This window comes from Paroedura picta, chromosome 3 (genome assembly GCF_049243985.1).
Source record: "Paroedura picta isolate Pp20150507F chromosome 3, Ppicta_v3.0, whole genome shotgun sequence".
NCBI lineage: Eukaryota > Metazoa > Chordata > Lepidosauria > Squamata > Gekkonidae > Paroedura > Paroedura picta.
This window is the reverse complement of record NC_135371.1, coordinates 38,043,745-38,060,622: the sequence shown is the minus strand read 5'-3', so window position 1 is coordinate 38,060,622 and position 16,878 is coordinate 38,043,745. Positions and strand designations below refer to the sequence as shown.

Genomic DNA, 16,878 nt, shown 5'->3' with positions numbered 1-16,878 from the left:
TTGCAAACTGGAGGCCACCAGGAGACAACTAATGAACTGACAATAACAACAACAATAATAATTTTATTTTTAGAGCCCACCCTTCCCAGTTGGCTCAGGACAGGTAACAGCTGAAAAAGAGATGGTCAATATAGTTTAGGAGAGGGGGAAGATTTTTCTCAACCCAACGGAGCTTCTTGTACAGTTATTCAGTCAGCATCTCTGCTGCTGAAGAGACCAAGCCAAGTGGCCCCTGGAGCAGTGGTCCCCAACCTGCGGGCCGCGGCCCGGCGCCGGGCCGCAAAGGCCATGGCGCCGGGCCGCGGCTCCCTCTCCCCGCCCCCCCCCCGCAGTAAAAAACTTCCCAGGCCGCAAGCTTGCGGCCCGGGAAGCTACTTACTGCGGGAGGGCGGGCAGGGAATCAGGGCCGGGCCGCGCCCGTGCAGGCCGCGCCCGCTCGGCCCGATCCGCGGGCACGGCCCGAGCCGTGGGTGGGGCACGCGGGCGCGGCCGGGCGCGGCTCGTGGGTGCGGCCCGCGGGCGCGGCCGGGCGCGGCTCGCGGGTGCGGCCCGATCCGTGGGCGCGGCCGGGCGCGGCCCGCGGGTGCGGCCCGAAGCATGGGCGTGGCCCACGCGGGCGCGGTCCCTGCGGGCGCGACCCGATGCCCTGCCGGTCCCCAGCCTAATAAAGGTTGGGGACCACTGCCCTGGAGCACTGGTACAATTGTTGAAGCTTGGCTATGTTTACACTTGGCCAATAGCGATCATTCAGGCTAGAATCCCATCAGGAAATTTCCCTGTATAGGTATATCTCCCACCCAGTATGCATGCTTCTCATTTTTGTGACCCAGATGAGAAACTCTGCACTTCTCATTTAATTACATCTTGTTTGTATTTGCCTACTTTCCCAGCATGTTCAGATCTCATTGAACTCTATCTTCTGAGGTGTTCACTATTCCTCCTAATTTGGTGTCATCTGCAAATTTAATGAGCGGTCCCTCCACCCCCTCCTGATCATTGCTAAAAATGTTGAAAAGTACCGGACCCAGTACAAGTCCCTGCGGTACCCCCACTGCTCACCTCCCTCCAATCTGATGAAACCACTGACAACTACTCTTTGGGTGTGATTTTCTAACCAGTTCCCTATTTACCTAACCCACCAAAAATCCAGTCTATAGTCCCTCTAGATTGCCCACTAGAACATCATGGGGAACCTTGTCAAAAGCCTCACTGAAATCCAGGTAAACAGCATCATCTGAGTTTCCATGATCTAGAAAGCCCATCACTCAGTCAAGTAAGTCACTTCATAGGCAAGTAAGAAAAAGTCTCAGCAAGAGTTTTATGTTTTCTTCCAAAGTTTTATACTTGCCTTGACTAGATAGTTTTATAACCTTGAGTCACAAGCATTTTATCTATCATTTTAGTGGAATGAACAGAGTTAACAGAATGCTTCACCATCCAGGTTTATAAAATTTTGTGAAGTGAAATTATAATTGGCTGCTGCCTGCTGAAGATAGGTGCCACGGTCAACTTAAAAAAAGATTCAACACACTGTAGCATGATGAATGAGGCCAGTATAAAATATTGTGGCTGCTGTACTGGGCTAGGTTTGGAAAGCCTTTTCTCTGTACAGAAAATATGGAATTTTGTTTTTTCACAACTATATGAACAACTATATGAGCATGCCTGTTTGGAAGTTCTGTGTAAATCCCAGTGGAATGGATGTGCAATTCAGTCAATGAACTGGGAGAGGACCATCAACAAGATTGCTCCCTGATGCCTTCTCATCTCCTGTCTGAAACCAGCTCTCTAGTACACACCAGAGCTGCGAAAATGGAAACAGGAGCTGAGACAGCTAGAACAAATCTGGTGGAAAACTTATGATGAACCATCAAGAACATCTTATAAGACACTTACGAATGCTTATGAGATGGCAGCAAAAGACACTAAGATGGAATTATATGTGGCTGCCATTGCCTCCATGAGCTCGCAATCAGCACAATTATTTAAAACAACAATTAGATCACTGACATCTGTTGGATTGTCCCAAAATAAATTGGATATTAGCGGTGAGGCTTTTGTGAGCTATTTCATGGACAAAATCTTGCTGCCAGGACCTTTCCACCAGGTTTGATGCAGAATGTGAACTAAAGATCCCTCAACCATCTCAGAGACCTATTTTGGACCACTTCAGTCTTCTCTCCTAGGCTGAAATGGACAAGGCCCTGGCAGTTGTCCAGCCAACCACTTGTCCTCTTGACTTGTGTCCCACATGGGTAGTTAAGGCGATTAAGTTAAGGTGATTTTAAGCTGTCTTGAGACTTCTTTGAGTAGTGAAATGCTGGATATAAAAAACATTTTTTCTTCATTTTTGGCATGTTTTTACCATGTTTGTTCCATTATCTTAACACAGCCCGCGGCACCATGGGCGCCATGGACTAAATAAAGCCATAAGGGCTTTGTGGGAGGAGTTAGGGCGGGCTCTGTCCGGGATAAGGAAGGGTGCCGATTGGCCCCTTCCTCTGGACAGACCATCGGCCGGGCTAATTGGCAGGCGCTTTGCGCCTGCCGATTGGCCCGGCCGATTCCTGCAGTTGCTCTCTTGCCGGCGGCCTGACACGGCGAGAGGCGCAAAGCACCTCTCGCCGCGTCAGGCTGCCGCCCGAGAGAGCCCCTGCCGTCAGACCGCCGCCTGGGGGAGGCCCCGCCGCCCGAGGGAGCCCCTGCCATCAGGCCGCCGCCCAAGAAGCACCCACCAGCCGCGGTCACCAAGAGGCACGAACCGCCTCCCACGCCTTGGCCCACCGACCACGGAACCCCCGCAATACTGTTAGTATCTAGCACCCGCTGTATTGGTCATACAGCGGGCTTGTTTACTAGTTATATTGTTCTACCTTTATTGTTATTGTTCAATTTATCATATTATCTGTACTGTTTTTCTCCAGTTCCATGTAAACCGCCCTGAGCCTCAGGGGAGGGTGATATATAAATATAATAATAGTAAATAAATAATAATTTATAATCTATTTGCAATTAACATTAAACATTAAATGTAAAACACTGAAATATTCCCAAAGATTAGAGACATGTCAAGCTTTTTTTCACTGAAAGTAATAAGATAGACATTTTCCACGGGAAAATTCAACTCTACCAGACTGAGCTACTGAACTGACTCTGATATATTCAAGTGGGTTGACATGTTGGTCTGAAGTAGCACAACAATAGCACCTTTAAGACCAACAAAGATTTATTCAAGGTGTGAGCTTTCGAGTGCATGCACTCTTCCTCAGACTCTGATAGAGTTCACTTGACTAAGAAGCTTTGCCACAGACCATGATGCTCTTGGACTACTTATATGGTCACTAACTCTGAAAAGAACCTGTTTTACATTTTGAACGAACTGCCCTCTGGCAATTCTAACTTTGATGGTCTACACACTGCCTGTCTCCCCAGTGGAGACTTAAAGTGGCTTACACCGTTTCCCTCTCCCCCATTTTATTTTCACAACTCCGTGAGGTGCTTAGATTAAGTTTTGAAGCATCTTGCAATGATGGTTTTCATGCTCTTGGAGGCGACCCTCAATGCCAACCCTTCGTTATGTTTTTCCTATAGAATCATCAAATGATCACCATCATCTTGATCACATACATTTGGCTCAGCTGTAAAGAACAGTGGGCAATACTATGAAAATTAAATCACATCACCAATTTGGATAAGTGACTGACCTCTCTTTGCAACTTAGTAGTTACACAAGGGACAAGTAGTGTGCATTCAACAGATAACCTCAACAGATAACCTACTAGAGCTGGCTACCTGAAAATGGGTTCCACGTGTTTATCATCCCATCATCAGAGAGACATCACAGGCCATCTGCCCTAGTTTTTTAACTACATGAATATCATAGTTATCAGTGAATGACTCTGGATCAAACTATTTGTGCAGATGTATTCCACTCCCTGGCTACAGTTACTTGTACATCACAAATCCCGTCCCTTTTCCAACACAAATGATAAGGCAGCTGGGAAGGGTGGTTTGGGAACAAATGGCAAAAAGAGAAAGCTTTAAGCAGCACCCTCCCCAGATATTCTGCCTCTCAGATTTGCAGCCAACGGAGTCTGATTTTCACTGAAAGCAAAATGCCACGGGAAAAATGCATGGCTGTGTATCACACCAAGTTTGGCCCTCATTTGGAAGTTGGCATGGAGACAGATACTTTTAAGCAGCTTCCAGCTGGAACAGAGTCCTCAATGTACCTTTTGCTTCAACAGGCCAGTCAGAACTGGACACCAGATGGGATACAAATTAATTTCTACAGATACTGAATAGAAGATATTAAGTACCTTCTCTGTGCTAAATTAGCTCTCCAAACACAGCCTGATACGAAGCATTGACCTGAATCAAAATGTCCTTCAGGGGATAGGAATCAAATGGCCTCTCCTCTATTTGGACTCTCACTGTAGCAGTGCTCTGGTTATCTCTGGACTACTTACCCTCACTCAGTTTATACTGTGCCACACCATATTCAATCTGAGGAGATGAACTGCGGACACAAGTTAGCAATTATGATGATGTTACTGGATTAGTATGGAAATCTTATCCTGAGTTGGAGTAAAATCTACTTTCAGGGAACACTTGGCACCACTGCTGAACCAAGAGCAACTCTTTAAGCTAATTTCAGGAAGTCTAAGCACAGCATTGGGGAACCAAAAAAAAAAAAAAAAAAAACAGGATGTAACCAATCCATAAAAAGGCAGCTCTTCAAGCAACCTGAAACTGTACAAAGTTCTGAGGCCTTAGATAAGTGGTAGAACATCAGGGATGTCAGCCTCCAGGTGGGACATGGAGACCCCTCTAGAATTACAGTTCATCTCCAGACTACAGAGAGCAGTTCCCCTGGAGAAAATGGATGCTTTGGAGTATGGATTGTATGACATTGTACCCCACTGGAGTCCCTCCCTTTCCCAAGCTCCATCCCCAAATCTCCAGGAGTTTCCCAATCTGTATTGGGCAATCCTATGTCCCTATCCCCTGCTGATGAACTGGCAACCCTACAGAACATATGATTTCCATTTGCACAAGACTCCAGTAGACAACCCTGCAGTTGGTAAAGATTGGGATAGGGGGATGCAAATTCAGTCATCAAAGAGAGAACCCCTCCCATCCTGGCAAGAGTGATCCATACCAACTCTCCTGAGCTTGAAATGTTCACAAAAATCACTCTTCAAGCTTGGTTGTGGCAGCAACCCCTACCTGCCTCTGCATCTCTAAGTCCCAGGTCTCACTGGCATCACGTGTATTCTGGAGACCCTCATAGGTCATCAGGATATAGATGGAATTTCAGTTCTCTGTTTGACCTTTGACATGGGGAAGTTGGGAGGATACAGGAGCACCTCATAACTTAATATGAAGTCAGTTATATCTGGCTGTCAAACCTCACCAAACATTTTGAGAAGCCCAAAAGCAACAATTATATGATTCAGTATAAAGGCAGATTTCTATGTTCTCATCTAAAAGGGGGAGGAGAAATGGTGTCCAGCTCTGAATGAAAGGAGAATTGGCATCCTGCTACCAAGACACACACCTCAAATCAAGTGTTTTCTCAGCAATGCATAATAAAACAGTCCTAATCAGGACATTCTTCAGGTGGTTTGACAGAAATTCTTTAAAACATGGGCACAGAAATATTACAAAACTGTTTTCTTTCCTTCTGTACTTTCATACAGCACTGTTGATCCCTCTCTACCTTACAGCAAAAATGTTTTGCTGTGTGATCTAACAGTCTGCGACTGCTTGACTGGCTCTTAAGAATTTGCTCCATAAAAAAGAGGGACATAACTGTCCTGGAGGCACCCAAGTAGATGCATTATACTGATCATTCACCAAATATGTTCTGACATCATGGATCCAGATCAGAGCTGCTCTGCGATGGCGGTGGGTGGGTTATAGTTAATATACACTAACTTTTTTGTATGCTAGTTTTATAGCATTTGGAAAAGGCACCAGTGAAGATTACTTAAATTATACTGATGACCTTTGCCTGATGCTTTGTCTGTTCTAGTTAATTAAGAGGAATTAAATACAGTGTCCATATTCTGACTAGCTGAGAAGAATTTAGAGCAACTTTAGGGGAGAAAGAAACACAGAGATACATTTTCATCTCTTAGACTGTTTAACCTAATAAAAAAGACTCTTTTTTGTATTCAAAATGGCTGCCTTGGTTCATATACATTTCACTGGCCTCATGCTGACCACCTACCATGCATGAATAAGTGACTGCCAGAACAGCCTCCCGCACATGTGCACAGAACTGGGTCAACAGATTTGTTTCCAGAGGCACAAATGTGTGCAATGATTGTATGAATAATGACATCAGCTCTGAAGAAGACAGCACTGAAGAGGAAGAGGAAGACAGTAAATAGGCTTCTGGGATTCTGCCTCCCGGAAATGGAACACCACAACAGCAAACCCTGAGGCACCAAAATATGGATAAATGCATATTGCTTTTGCCCCTGCTTATTCACCAGAGATCATACAAAATCCAGACTGAGGTTATCACAAGGAAAAGAAAACAAGAATTCTTTGGGAAATCCCAAATTATGGCCCCGACTGTTTGTGGTGTCAAACTATGGACCTATAAAATCATTCCAGAGTAATTGGGGAGCAAATGTAATTATTGTACTGTTGTACTTTTATACTTAAGTTAACCAGTGTTTATTAATGCAAGCTAACTATTTCATTCGCATAAAAAATCTACACTTGTAGAATGTGTAAAGACCTTTCATTAAAAAGAACAAGGCAGCCCCTTCCCACAATGATAGGGTAGTGATAACACATTCCTGAAATTATTATTATTTGAGTATCAGGTTACTGGAAATTGACTATGATTTTGCGTATTAGTTTGCTTTTAACTCTCCATTATATATTCTACTGTCCACTGAAAGAGAACGATAAATCTATATGCCTACTTCTGACACTTAGCCGCCTGTAAATGGGAAGAACAGTCAGCACTAGGCTGTTCTCTGGAATGTGGTTCAGATAAGTTTTAACACTGAACCCAAGGCACCATATAGATATCTTGAAATATAGGGGTCGCCTTGACAAATCCTTCTGGATACCTCCAGCACCTTGGGAAGGAGGAAGATGGAAGAATGTGCTCTGTATAATGTAAACTTGGGGGGTGAGTGCTGACCAAGTGACCCCAGGCCTCATTACAGGCTCTAGGACCAGCCTGGAGACTTCGGGAGTAGTCCTGGAGATGACACTGAAGGAGTGGAATTATTGTATTTACCCAGGCATCTGAGCCATCCACCCTATGAGGTAGATGTATAAAACCCTATATAACCTTTTATACGGGGCACAGGAGCTTTGGACACTTAGACCCCCTGTGATTTTTTTTCTTTTTGCTTCAGCTAAAAAAAAAACAACTCATAAAAAGGTTTTCCAGTCTGGCGTGTTTTTGGGTTATGTCACGCTAGGCACAAATGGACTCCAGGGCCATCAACAAGAACCCACAGCCTCCCAAGGTTACAAAAAGAAAGATTCTGAATGGTTCTGTCAGGGGGAAAATAAAGAATGAATAGATTAAGATTACCTTGCTGAATATATACGTAAAACCTCAATGATGGAAGAAGTCAAAAGCCATGCATGTAATCCCTCATTCTTCACCTTCTCCAAAGCAGGATCTTACATACATGTACATCTACACTCATAACATGCACACATCCTCTCTGAGAAAGAGGATGTACACAAAAATGAATCCAATTTATGATTGGGGCCAAATGCAAGAATGAAAATGAAGGGGAAAAAGATGGTGGCTTTGGGAAGCCCTCTATGCTTGCAGTTACAAGCAAGCAGCAAAACCAGAAGATTGATTGAGCATCTGGCGAGCCGTCATGCATGGCCAGTGGGGTGATTTCATTGCAGTGCATCACAAACAGTGCAGTCCCCAACAGGAGCTACCATGATTCTCTCGTGGAACATACATAAAAAGAACACAGTGAAGCATGGAACAGACTGTGGAGGGTAAGCCCAAGTTTCTCCCTGACACTGTATTCTATCCAGGTACAGCCAAGCCCAACAACAGTGCAGACTATTCCCCACAATCAACGCGAATGGGATTAATAGCAAAGTGAGTCCTGCTGGGTTGGTATTTCAGAGGAAAAATGACGTGCATGACTCACTAGCATCAGGCAAGCCCATGCAATGCAGTAGAAAACTTTGCTCTTGCTTTTGGCTTGGCAAGAGCACAAGACAAATTGGACTGTTTCCAAGCCCCCTGGGTTTGCAAGCTTTGATAATGCCCAATGCATTTATTATTATTATTTTTCTTTTAAAAAACCCTGGCAACTTCACAGTACATGTAGCTCACGTCTGCCAAATTTACAGGGAACAAATACAGCAATACTTGGATGAATTCAAGTTCAAATAAAAGAAAAGGGGCCTGAGCATTTAGTCACCCTCTTCTATCTAGGGAAAGTCTGTGAAAAGACAGCATTTTCATCAATATCTCTGCCCCCATTCTCTTTTTCTGCCCTCGACTGAATTTTAATATTACGGAAACTAAAAATTTCAGACATATCCTGAATTTACTAAGATCCTTATACCATCTGATCAATTTGATTCTCTTTGCTGTTGAGAGGAAGCAAATCTTGAACAGCGATTATGGGGTATGGTATGTTTGGCTTGCGCTCAGAAGAATAAATTAGACTACATTAAAAGGTTGCCTGCAAGTTTTGCAGCAAATGGGTGCACTAGTGAAAATTCATGAGAGGGAGGACAAAACACTCTGAAGATGGAGGCCATGGAGTGGGACAGTTTGCAGGAAGCCAGAAATGCAACGTTTTGCTTCAGACCAATCACATCAGCATTTGTAACTGTTTAATGGGGCAGACAGCATCAGATTTGAACAGTGGAGATCTTGGGCTACTCTGTTTTTTTCTCTTAACAGTTTCTTGTGAGGCTTAAAAAGTGGGGTGCTGAAGTAGAAACTTGTACACTGCCCTGAGTTCCACAGAAGAGAAATGGCAAAAAATGTAATAAAAGCATAAAATAGTACCCATTTCTGTATGAACAAGAGTCACGCTTGTACACACACAGATAACTAACTTATTCTTTGTAACAAAATGCCACCCTTCACTGGCTACCGGTGAAACCACCTCCATCAGCACCCCGTCATATCTTCCAAGGAGCAAATAGGAAAATCTTTAAGAGCAATATCCCCTTACTTATCACCCAACATGATGGCCTTGTCATTAATTATTCATAATCAAAGTGCACTGTGATGCCTCTTCTAAAATGCTACCGGCTGCTCCACAGAAGATGCAAGCCCTTTGTTCTCATGGAGACAGTGGATATTGTCTCAGAAGGAAGGCAACCTTTCTGGTGCAACAGCAGAGTGGTAAGCATTTAGGCCACAAACGAGTGCCGTTTGGGTTCCCCATTGACCGTTTATGCACTGGGCACTTCACTGCCCCAGCTCTCATGCAGGAGTACAAATCGGGGGCAGATGAGGTGCACTGGGCCAAATGCTCCTTCTTGTGGGTACAGGAAGAGGTGGGGAAACCTGCCACAACTAAAACTCCAGCCTGCAGCCCAGCATGAAACCTCCAGTGCGTAAACGGTCATATTGCTGACCAGCCAAAAAGATTATAGTGTGATTTAAATGGGCTTTGATCACTTCTTTCATGGTATGATACTTTGGAATGGTGAAATCTAAAACCACAATACTCCTTGCTAACACACAAGCTGAAAAATTATGTGGTACAACCTGGCACAGCAACATAGCAAGTGGTGTTAAATGCCACACAAAGAAGTGTTGATGAATGTTTTCATTGTTTCATTTCCCCTGGTGAATATTTTACAGCAGGCACGAGATTTCTATTAGGAGTAGTAAGGAATACTCCCCTTGATGAATGCTGGAGCTCCAAGTCACAAACAATTAGAATCCAGAGGAAGGTAATAAAAAAGTGACCTCTCTGTGTGGGAGACACCTCTATTAACTAAAGGAAATGCCATCATCATCATCATTTGAAACTCAAGGGCAAGGTCTCTAACCTTTCTGCTGGGCTGTCAGGCTCAATAAATCGGATGAGGGGGGGAGAAGAGAGTGTTTCTGTAGCAAAGATCCCCCCCTGAAGCTGTAGTCCAAAGCCATTCAAGGGATCTCCTCTTAGAATCACCTCTGTTGTTTCTGTATGAACAATCTGCCCACCTGGACCCACTGTGCTGGACGCCAGTGACACTGAAACAAGAGACACACTCAAGTTAGCAATACAGTTCTCTGGAGCATCTGCAGATACATAGGTAGCAGCACTCTCTTCCTACCCCAAAGCTATCTGCAAGTATAAACTTGCTACTCTTTCAGCAAAATGTCTCTCTTAAGCACTGCCTTCGGCAGAGCTTGAGACATTAATAAGACTCAATGACAGATACCAGAATGGCTCCACACTGCGCAAGTCAGAATTTGCATCAACCATCGTATACATGATCCACCCCACAAAACAGGATGACCATCCATCATTTTTGCTTTCGTTTGACGTACACCATCATCTACTGAAATAAAAGTCTTCATTACAGTACTGTGCAACATCTATACTGGGCACATGGGCACAGGGACAATTTGAAGGCTCAAAGGCAGGGAAAGCAGATAAGTTATTGTGGTGTTTACACTGCTGCATGGATAATCCGGTCAAGAGGAGAAGAGAAGCCTGAAGGGAGAAAAAGCTAAGCCCTACATATGTAAATAACCCACCATACGAGTAAACAGGTGAATGACCTTGGGCTTGTACCTAAGATAACTATTCTATGAGGGAGGGTACAGCTGGAAGTGCATGCCTCTTTCCCACTATACATTTAAGGCTTTGTCTTGGTTCAGACACAGGGTTAGAACGTTCCTTCCACTGCAGAAGACCGATGTCTATGAAATGCTGCACTTAGGGGGCAGTGGACCCACAGGAACAGAATGAGGGGAATTCTGCAGAGCAAGAAAGGAGAAATTGGTAGAAACTACCCATTTAGTCTAGATGCAACCCAATATGCAAAGCCACAATCCTTGAAGCAGCCTCAAGCTCATTTGCACCATCCTCTTCCTTTTGGCTAGTACAAGTCAGTTAGTTGTTTCTTGCAGACCACCATAGTTAAACAGGCAAGTTCAGGCGTGCACTTTCTCTACAGGGCAGAGCTCCAAACTTCGAACAAACACTGGTTTGCAATTCTGTTTTGCAGGGGGACAGATCACACAAATAAGGCCTCAGTCTGTATGGGACCAGCTTGCATCATGCCTCTAGCACTCTTCAGGAGGATGTAACTTGCCACTGAGGTTTGGTGATAAGTGATGATGTCATGTGGTTTTCAAGGCAAGAGTTATTAAGAGGAGGTCTGCCTTTGCCTGCTTCTGCAGCATGACCCTGGATTTAATTGGTGGCCTCCCACCGAAGCACTAGACTATGGCTGACCCTGCTTAGCTTCTGCGAAATGATGAGATCAAGCTAGGTGAGCTCATATCCTCACACCCTTTTCAGCTTGGATCCTATACCTCAGTGGTCCCCAACCTTTTTATCACCGGGGACCGGTCAATGCTTGACAATTTTACTGAGGCCCGGGGGGGGGGGTAGTCTTTTGCCGAGGGACGTTGCCGCTGCCTGAGCCCCTGCTCCGCTTGCTTTCCTGCTGACTTTCCACCGCCTGCTGGGAGGTGCTGCTAGCAGCAGCTGTGCAGTGCCACATCGAGGGGGAGCCCCAGCCATGGTAGCCGCTGGAGAGCACCAAAGGTGAGCCGGTGGCAGAGTGGCAGGGCAGCCCCCGAGGCAGCAGCCAGGGAGAACGAGGAGGAGCCACGGACCGGTACCGGTCTCCGGACTAGGGGTTGGGGACCACTGCTATACCTTACTTCTGCTTGCACAACACTGTCCTATTATCATTGTTGTTGTTATTTAATTTATGTACCACCCACCCTAGCAACTCAGGGTGGCAAACAACAAGAGTTCATTAACAACAATAAAACATATACATTAATAAAAACATTATTAATAAACACATAAAAATTAAGACTACAAACATCCTGGTGCAACCATGCAATTTCATTCAGAAATAAAATTGTCAGAAGTAATTCTCTTTGGGGGGCTATCCAGGGGAAGCGCCAATTGCTGTTACAGGATCACTGGCCCCAACCAAAAGCTTGGTGGAAGAGCACGTTTTCCAGGCCCTGAACTGAGTCTGTTCCGACAGGGCCCTGATCTCCTCCAGGAGCTCATGCCACGAAATGGGGGCCAGGACTGAAACTAAAGCAGATTTCTTGATAATAATTAAGGAAAGGGCACACAAACCCTACAAATCCTGGCATGTCAGGATCTTCGCTACAGTGTCAGCCTGTCCGTCATCTGATCCCAAGTGGCAGAGATTTGGTTTTCTCCCAGTTGCCATTTTTACCTTCCCCTCCCTCTTCCGGCACATGCAGCTGGACACATAAAGACTGTTCTGCCCTAGGAATATTCAATTGCTTGCCAAACTGGAGGGGATAGTCTCTTTTTTCCCAGTAGAAATACAAGACTTTCCACTGTAAAGCTGTGCTCCTACTGATTCACTAGAAGGCCTCTCAGGAAGAATCCAGGTGTATCTTTTAAAAGGATCTAATGTGGATTTTAAGAGCCTCTTGTGGCGCAGAGTGGTAAGGCAGCCGTCTGACAGCTTTGCCCATGAGGCTGGGAGTTCAATCCCAGCAGCCGGCTCAAGGTTGACTCAGCCTTCCATCCTTCTGAGGTCGGTAAAATGAGTACCCAGCTTGCTTGCTGGGGGGTAAACGGTAATGACTGGGGAAGGCACTGGCAAACCACCCCGTATTGAGTCTGCCATGAAAACGCTAGAGGGCGTCACCCCAAGGGTCAGACATGACTCGGTGCTTGCACAGGGGATACCTTTACCTTTACCTTTAATGTGGATTTTGTCTCGTAGGATTAATTAAGTGCCTTTCCTCCTCTTGAGCAACTTAATCTCTGCCTTCATATCGAACACTGATTTCCTGTTCAGATCCTGCCTACCCCACCCCATCCCAGTGCTCCTGGCAAGCAATGAAGTTTGAAAAGCCGCTTGTGCATTTCTACATTTAAAAGACCATTCAGCACCTTATTTTACCTTACTGTCTAAGAAACCCAATTTGTATATTCCAAACCAAAAAGGGCGGTCCGGGAGAAGGTGGTTTCATGGTGTCACAAGCCAGCTTCTGCTGAAGACAGAACCACTTCTCTTGGAGGCTGACCCTGAAGAATAGTTTGTACCATTAGATCCATTCCTCAATAGACGGTACAGTTTTCAATGGTTCAGAAAACTCCAATTGCAAATGACTGCTAAACACCAATGTGGTGTGGATGCAGTGAGAGTGCTTTCAGAATGGACTGATGCTTGTTCCTCATTAGGGAAACATTAGATGAGGTGGGGAAGAAAAGGTGACTGCCTTACTAGTGTTTCTTGGGGATTGAAGGTGGGAGGGGACACTAAAGATCCAGGCAGTGAATCACAGAGGACAGTGGAAAAAAAGACAGATATTCATTCTCCCTTTGTGGTCCAGCAATAAAAGCCATTAAGTGAGACGGAAATGTAAAGGACATACTAAATAGTCTACTGAAGCAGCCACAAGCACAGCAGCCCTCCCTGCTCTCCCTCTTTGAAATGCCCGTTCCTCTTACGTGAACTTTTGTGCTCCTTCTTCCTCTGTCTTCTCCTCAGCATGGTGGCCCGTGGGCTCATGGTGTGGTTGCTCCGAGGTAGAGTATTGGAATTCTGGCACGCAAACCCTGACGTGTTCATTGTGGGAGATGAAAAATTGGCAGCTACAAGGGCTGGACAGCACAAAACAGCCAGAGTCAGAGTCGAAAGGTCAGAACGAACCCATCTGGCTGGTTTTGCTAACACCAACTTTTAACCCGATTTAACATGCTCCAATGCTCCTGACTCCTAATCAGCTCGTATATACCACAGAGTTGCCTGAGAGCATACAGAGAGGAGAAGTTATTTCCTCCTCCCCAAACAATGTTAAGAATTGTTATTAGGAACTTTTCCTTCATGCAGAACACTGGCACCACAACTGACCTCTGGGACAGTGAGCTTGGCATGCTTCACATTATCAGAGCATATCATTTCCTGTACACCTCTTAGCCTTCAGATTATAAATCTGTGAAAATCATTCAAGGAAGAATTTGAGATCTGTATGGCTACTACTGCACATATTCACTGTGCCTGTGGCACCATACAGAATACAGCAGTGATGCAGTCTGTATCCATAAAGATGGTAATCTATATTCAGTGACTGGAGCTGGGATGAGGGAAGAAGAGACGGATTTCCACAGCTACTGAGAATGAATTAGAGCACAATGGGCCTGCTGGAGGAGCAACTAAAGCAGGACTGGGACAACAGAGAAAAAGATAACAGGTTTTATTGTCTGATTTTGTGGCTAAACCTTTGAGCTGCTGGGGGGGGGGGCTGAAAAGGTTTTTGCCTGCGTATGTTGAGCCACGGTTCTGCTAATTCCTCCCTCCTATTCAAAGCCCCCTCCCCTCTGACTGGGCCTGAGTTCCACTTGTGGAGCAGTCTGCAAACTCCCCAGAAATAAACTCAGGAGGGTGCAACTGGTTAACTGCAATGGGAGGGGAAAGTGAGAAAGACCTACTCCACAAAGTCCATGGATGGTTGGGATAAACCCCAATTAATTTAAAATAGTTTTTCAGGGTGGGAAACAACTCTACATGAAGATATACTTTTTACTAATTCATAAACCTTTCTTTAAAAAAGGCTCAATAAACATAATTATGGAAATACGGCAGCAGCTCAGGCTAGCCACCCACCCCTGTAAAGTGTACTGATTCTTCCCTTTCTCTGATACTTGGACCTCAACTAGTTGAAAGTCTGGCTGTGTGCCCTTTGCCAGCTCCAAATATGGAAGTGCAGATCAAAAGAGAAGGAAAAAGATATTAAGGTTCCTTCCTTACATTTGCAATAATCTTGGCTAGAAGTCTGGTTCCAGGTGGGTGTCTTGCAATGCCCTGGATGATGAGTGTGGCAGTAGCTGCTGACACAAGGATCCCAACAATGGTGGTGGTCACTCTTTTGCACTTTGACTGTGTCCAGCATTATGCAGGAAATAATGCAAGCAGAAGCCAGAGGGAAAGACATAAGCATACAGAATACACAAAGCAAGCCTTCTGGTTATCCTCTACTGGAAGATCATTACAAAACCACTCTCACAAGTCGCATCGGCAGTATACATCAGCCCGCATCAATTCTGCCAGTGTGGTACAGCAGTTAAGAGCAGCTGCTTCTAATCTGGAGAGCTGGGTTTGATTACCCACCCCTCCACATGCAGCCAGCTGGGTGACCTTGAGTTCCTCACAGACCTAATAGTGCTGTTCTAACCAAGCAGTCCTGTCAGAGCTCTCTCAGCCTCACCTACCTCACAGGGTGCCTGTGGCGGGGAGAGGAAAGGAAGGCGATTATAAGCTACTTTGAGACTCTTTCAGGCAGTGAAAAGCACGGTATAAAAACCAACTCTTCTTCTTTTAGCTATGCAGTAGTGGTAACATACTAAAATGGGCATGGGATTAATCTGTTTCCCCTTCCAGCAAGAAAAGCATATAAACATGGGAATGATTACTACCAGGGGCCATTTAAATGGCACAAATGTTTGAAGCTTTCCTCCTTTTCCCCTCCTGCAGATTAGAAACTGTGTTCAGCTGCAAAAAAGTCCCTGTTAAAGCCAGAGATGAGAGAGGCCAGAGACATAGTTGCAAACAGCTGACTCATATTGCTATAAATTGACCATGGAAGTTTCGGATATGCTGGGCAGCAGACAAAGGGAATGTGTTGCAGATATTTAAGTCATCCACAGGAATATTTTTAAGGTTACAGGTATCCAGGGCAGTCATTTGTCATGGGGGTGCCCCCGAAATGACAAAGAGCTCTCCTTCCATATTATCTGGCACTGTATGTGCAACCAGCATTTTAAACTGTATTAGAAGGCTCAATTTGTGGAGTGTATCTCATCCGTGAAGGATGGCTATTGGTCTGTGCAAGGTTAAAAGGACCTGAGTTCAATTCATAATTAAAAGAAACTTTGTACTGTTGGATAAAAAGAAGAGCCTTGCCCGAGAATTGTGTTGAAAGTGTTATGTCTGATTTTAAATAGCCATACTGAGTATCTATATCTAATAGACATGGGTGACTCGCATGCAATCAAAAATATATGCAATAGGATTACTCACAATAAGAGGGCTATTGTTCAATCGTACTTAGGTTTCTGGAAATTATTTTACCTCATCTATCATGCTACGCCGTTGTCTCAATGAAACTCCTCAGATACTAACAAGGGCTCTAGTATGGTTTTGCAAGGCCTATATAGCAGGGGTAGTCAAACTGCGGCCCTCCAGATATCCATGGACTACAATTCCCATGAGCCCCTGCCAGCGAACGCTGGCAGGAGCTCATGGGAATTGTAGTTCATGGACATCTGGAGGGCCGCGGTTTGACTACCCCTGGCCTATAGTATAGCTATTATGCATCAGCATCCCAGAGGAAGAAGCAATGCTTTGTATTTTACAGCTAGTCTTGGTCCATACCTGTGTCTGGAGGCTTGAGAGGGAGTCTGCTCTGGTGAGCAGGTAGTATCTCCAACTTTACATTTTCTGAGGTTGCAGCTAAAAGCTGGGTAGCCTCTAACAACGAACAGTGTTCTGTGCTGGTGCCATCAATGGAAAGGATGTGATCGCCCACATGCAAAGCCCCACATCTGCAGAAGAAACACAGAAACAGAGGAGTCACTTCTGGCAATCACAACAGCAATTCAAAACCCAGCAAATTTCCTCTCACGTGCAGCTTAACCAAGTTATTGTGACATTCTGCTATATCATACCTTC

The 16,878-nt window shown here is 45.1% G+C and overlaps 1 protein-coding gene across 9 annotated transcripts in view; it reads right to left on the bottom strand.

Moving 5' to 3' along the window:
• Positions 1 to 16,878, bottom strand: part of GRIP2 (glutamate receptor interacting protein 2) — a 496,366-nt gene that overhangs the window by 44,687 nt on the left and 434,801 nt on the right. For all 9 annotated transcript variants that reach the window (XM_077325341.1, XM_077325343.1, XM_077325344.1 and 6 more), the window contains exons 9-12: positions 16,582 to 16,751; positions 14,959 to 15,087; positions 13,659 to 13,811; positions 10,033 to 10,219 (exon numbers count right to left, since the gene is read on the bottom strand). In XM_077325341.1, the coding sequence (XP_077181456.1) occupies positions 10,033 to 10,219; positions 13,659 to 13,811; positions 14,959 to 15,087; positions 16,582 to 16,751 (639 nt within the window). The remainder of the gene's footprint in view (positions 1 to 10,032; positions 10,220 to 13,658; positions 13,812 to 14,958; positions 15,088 to 16,581; positions 16,752 to 16,878) is intronic.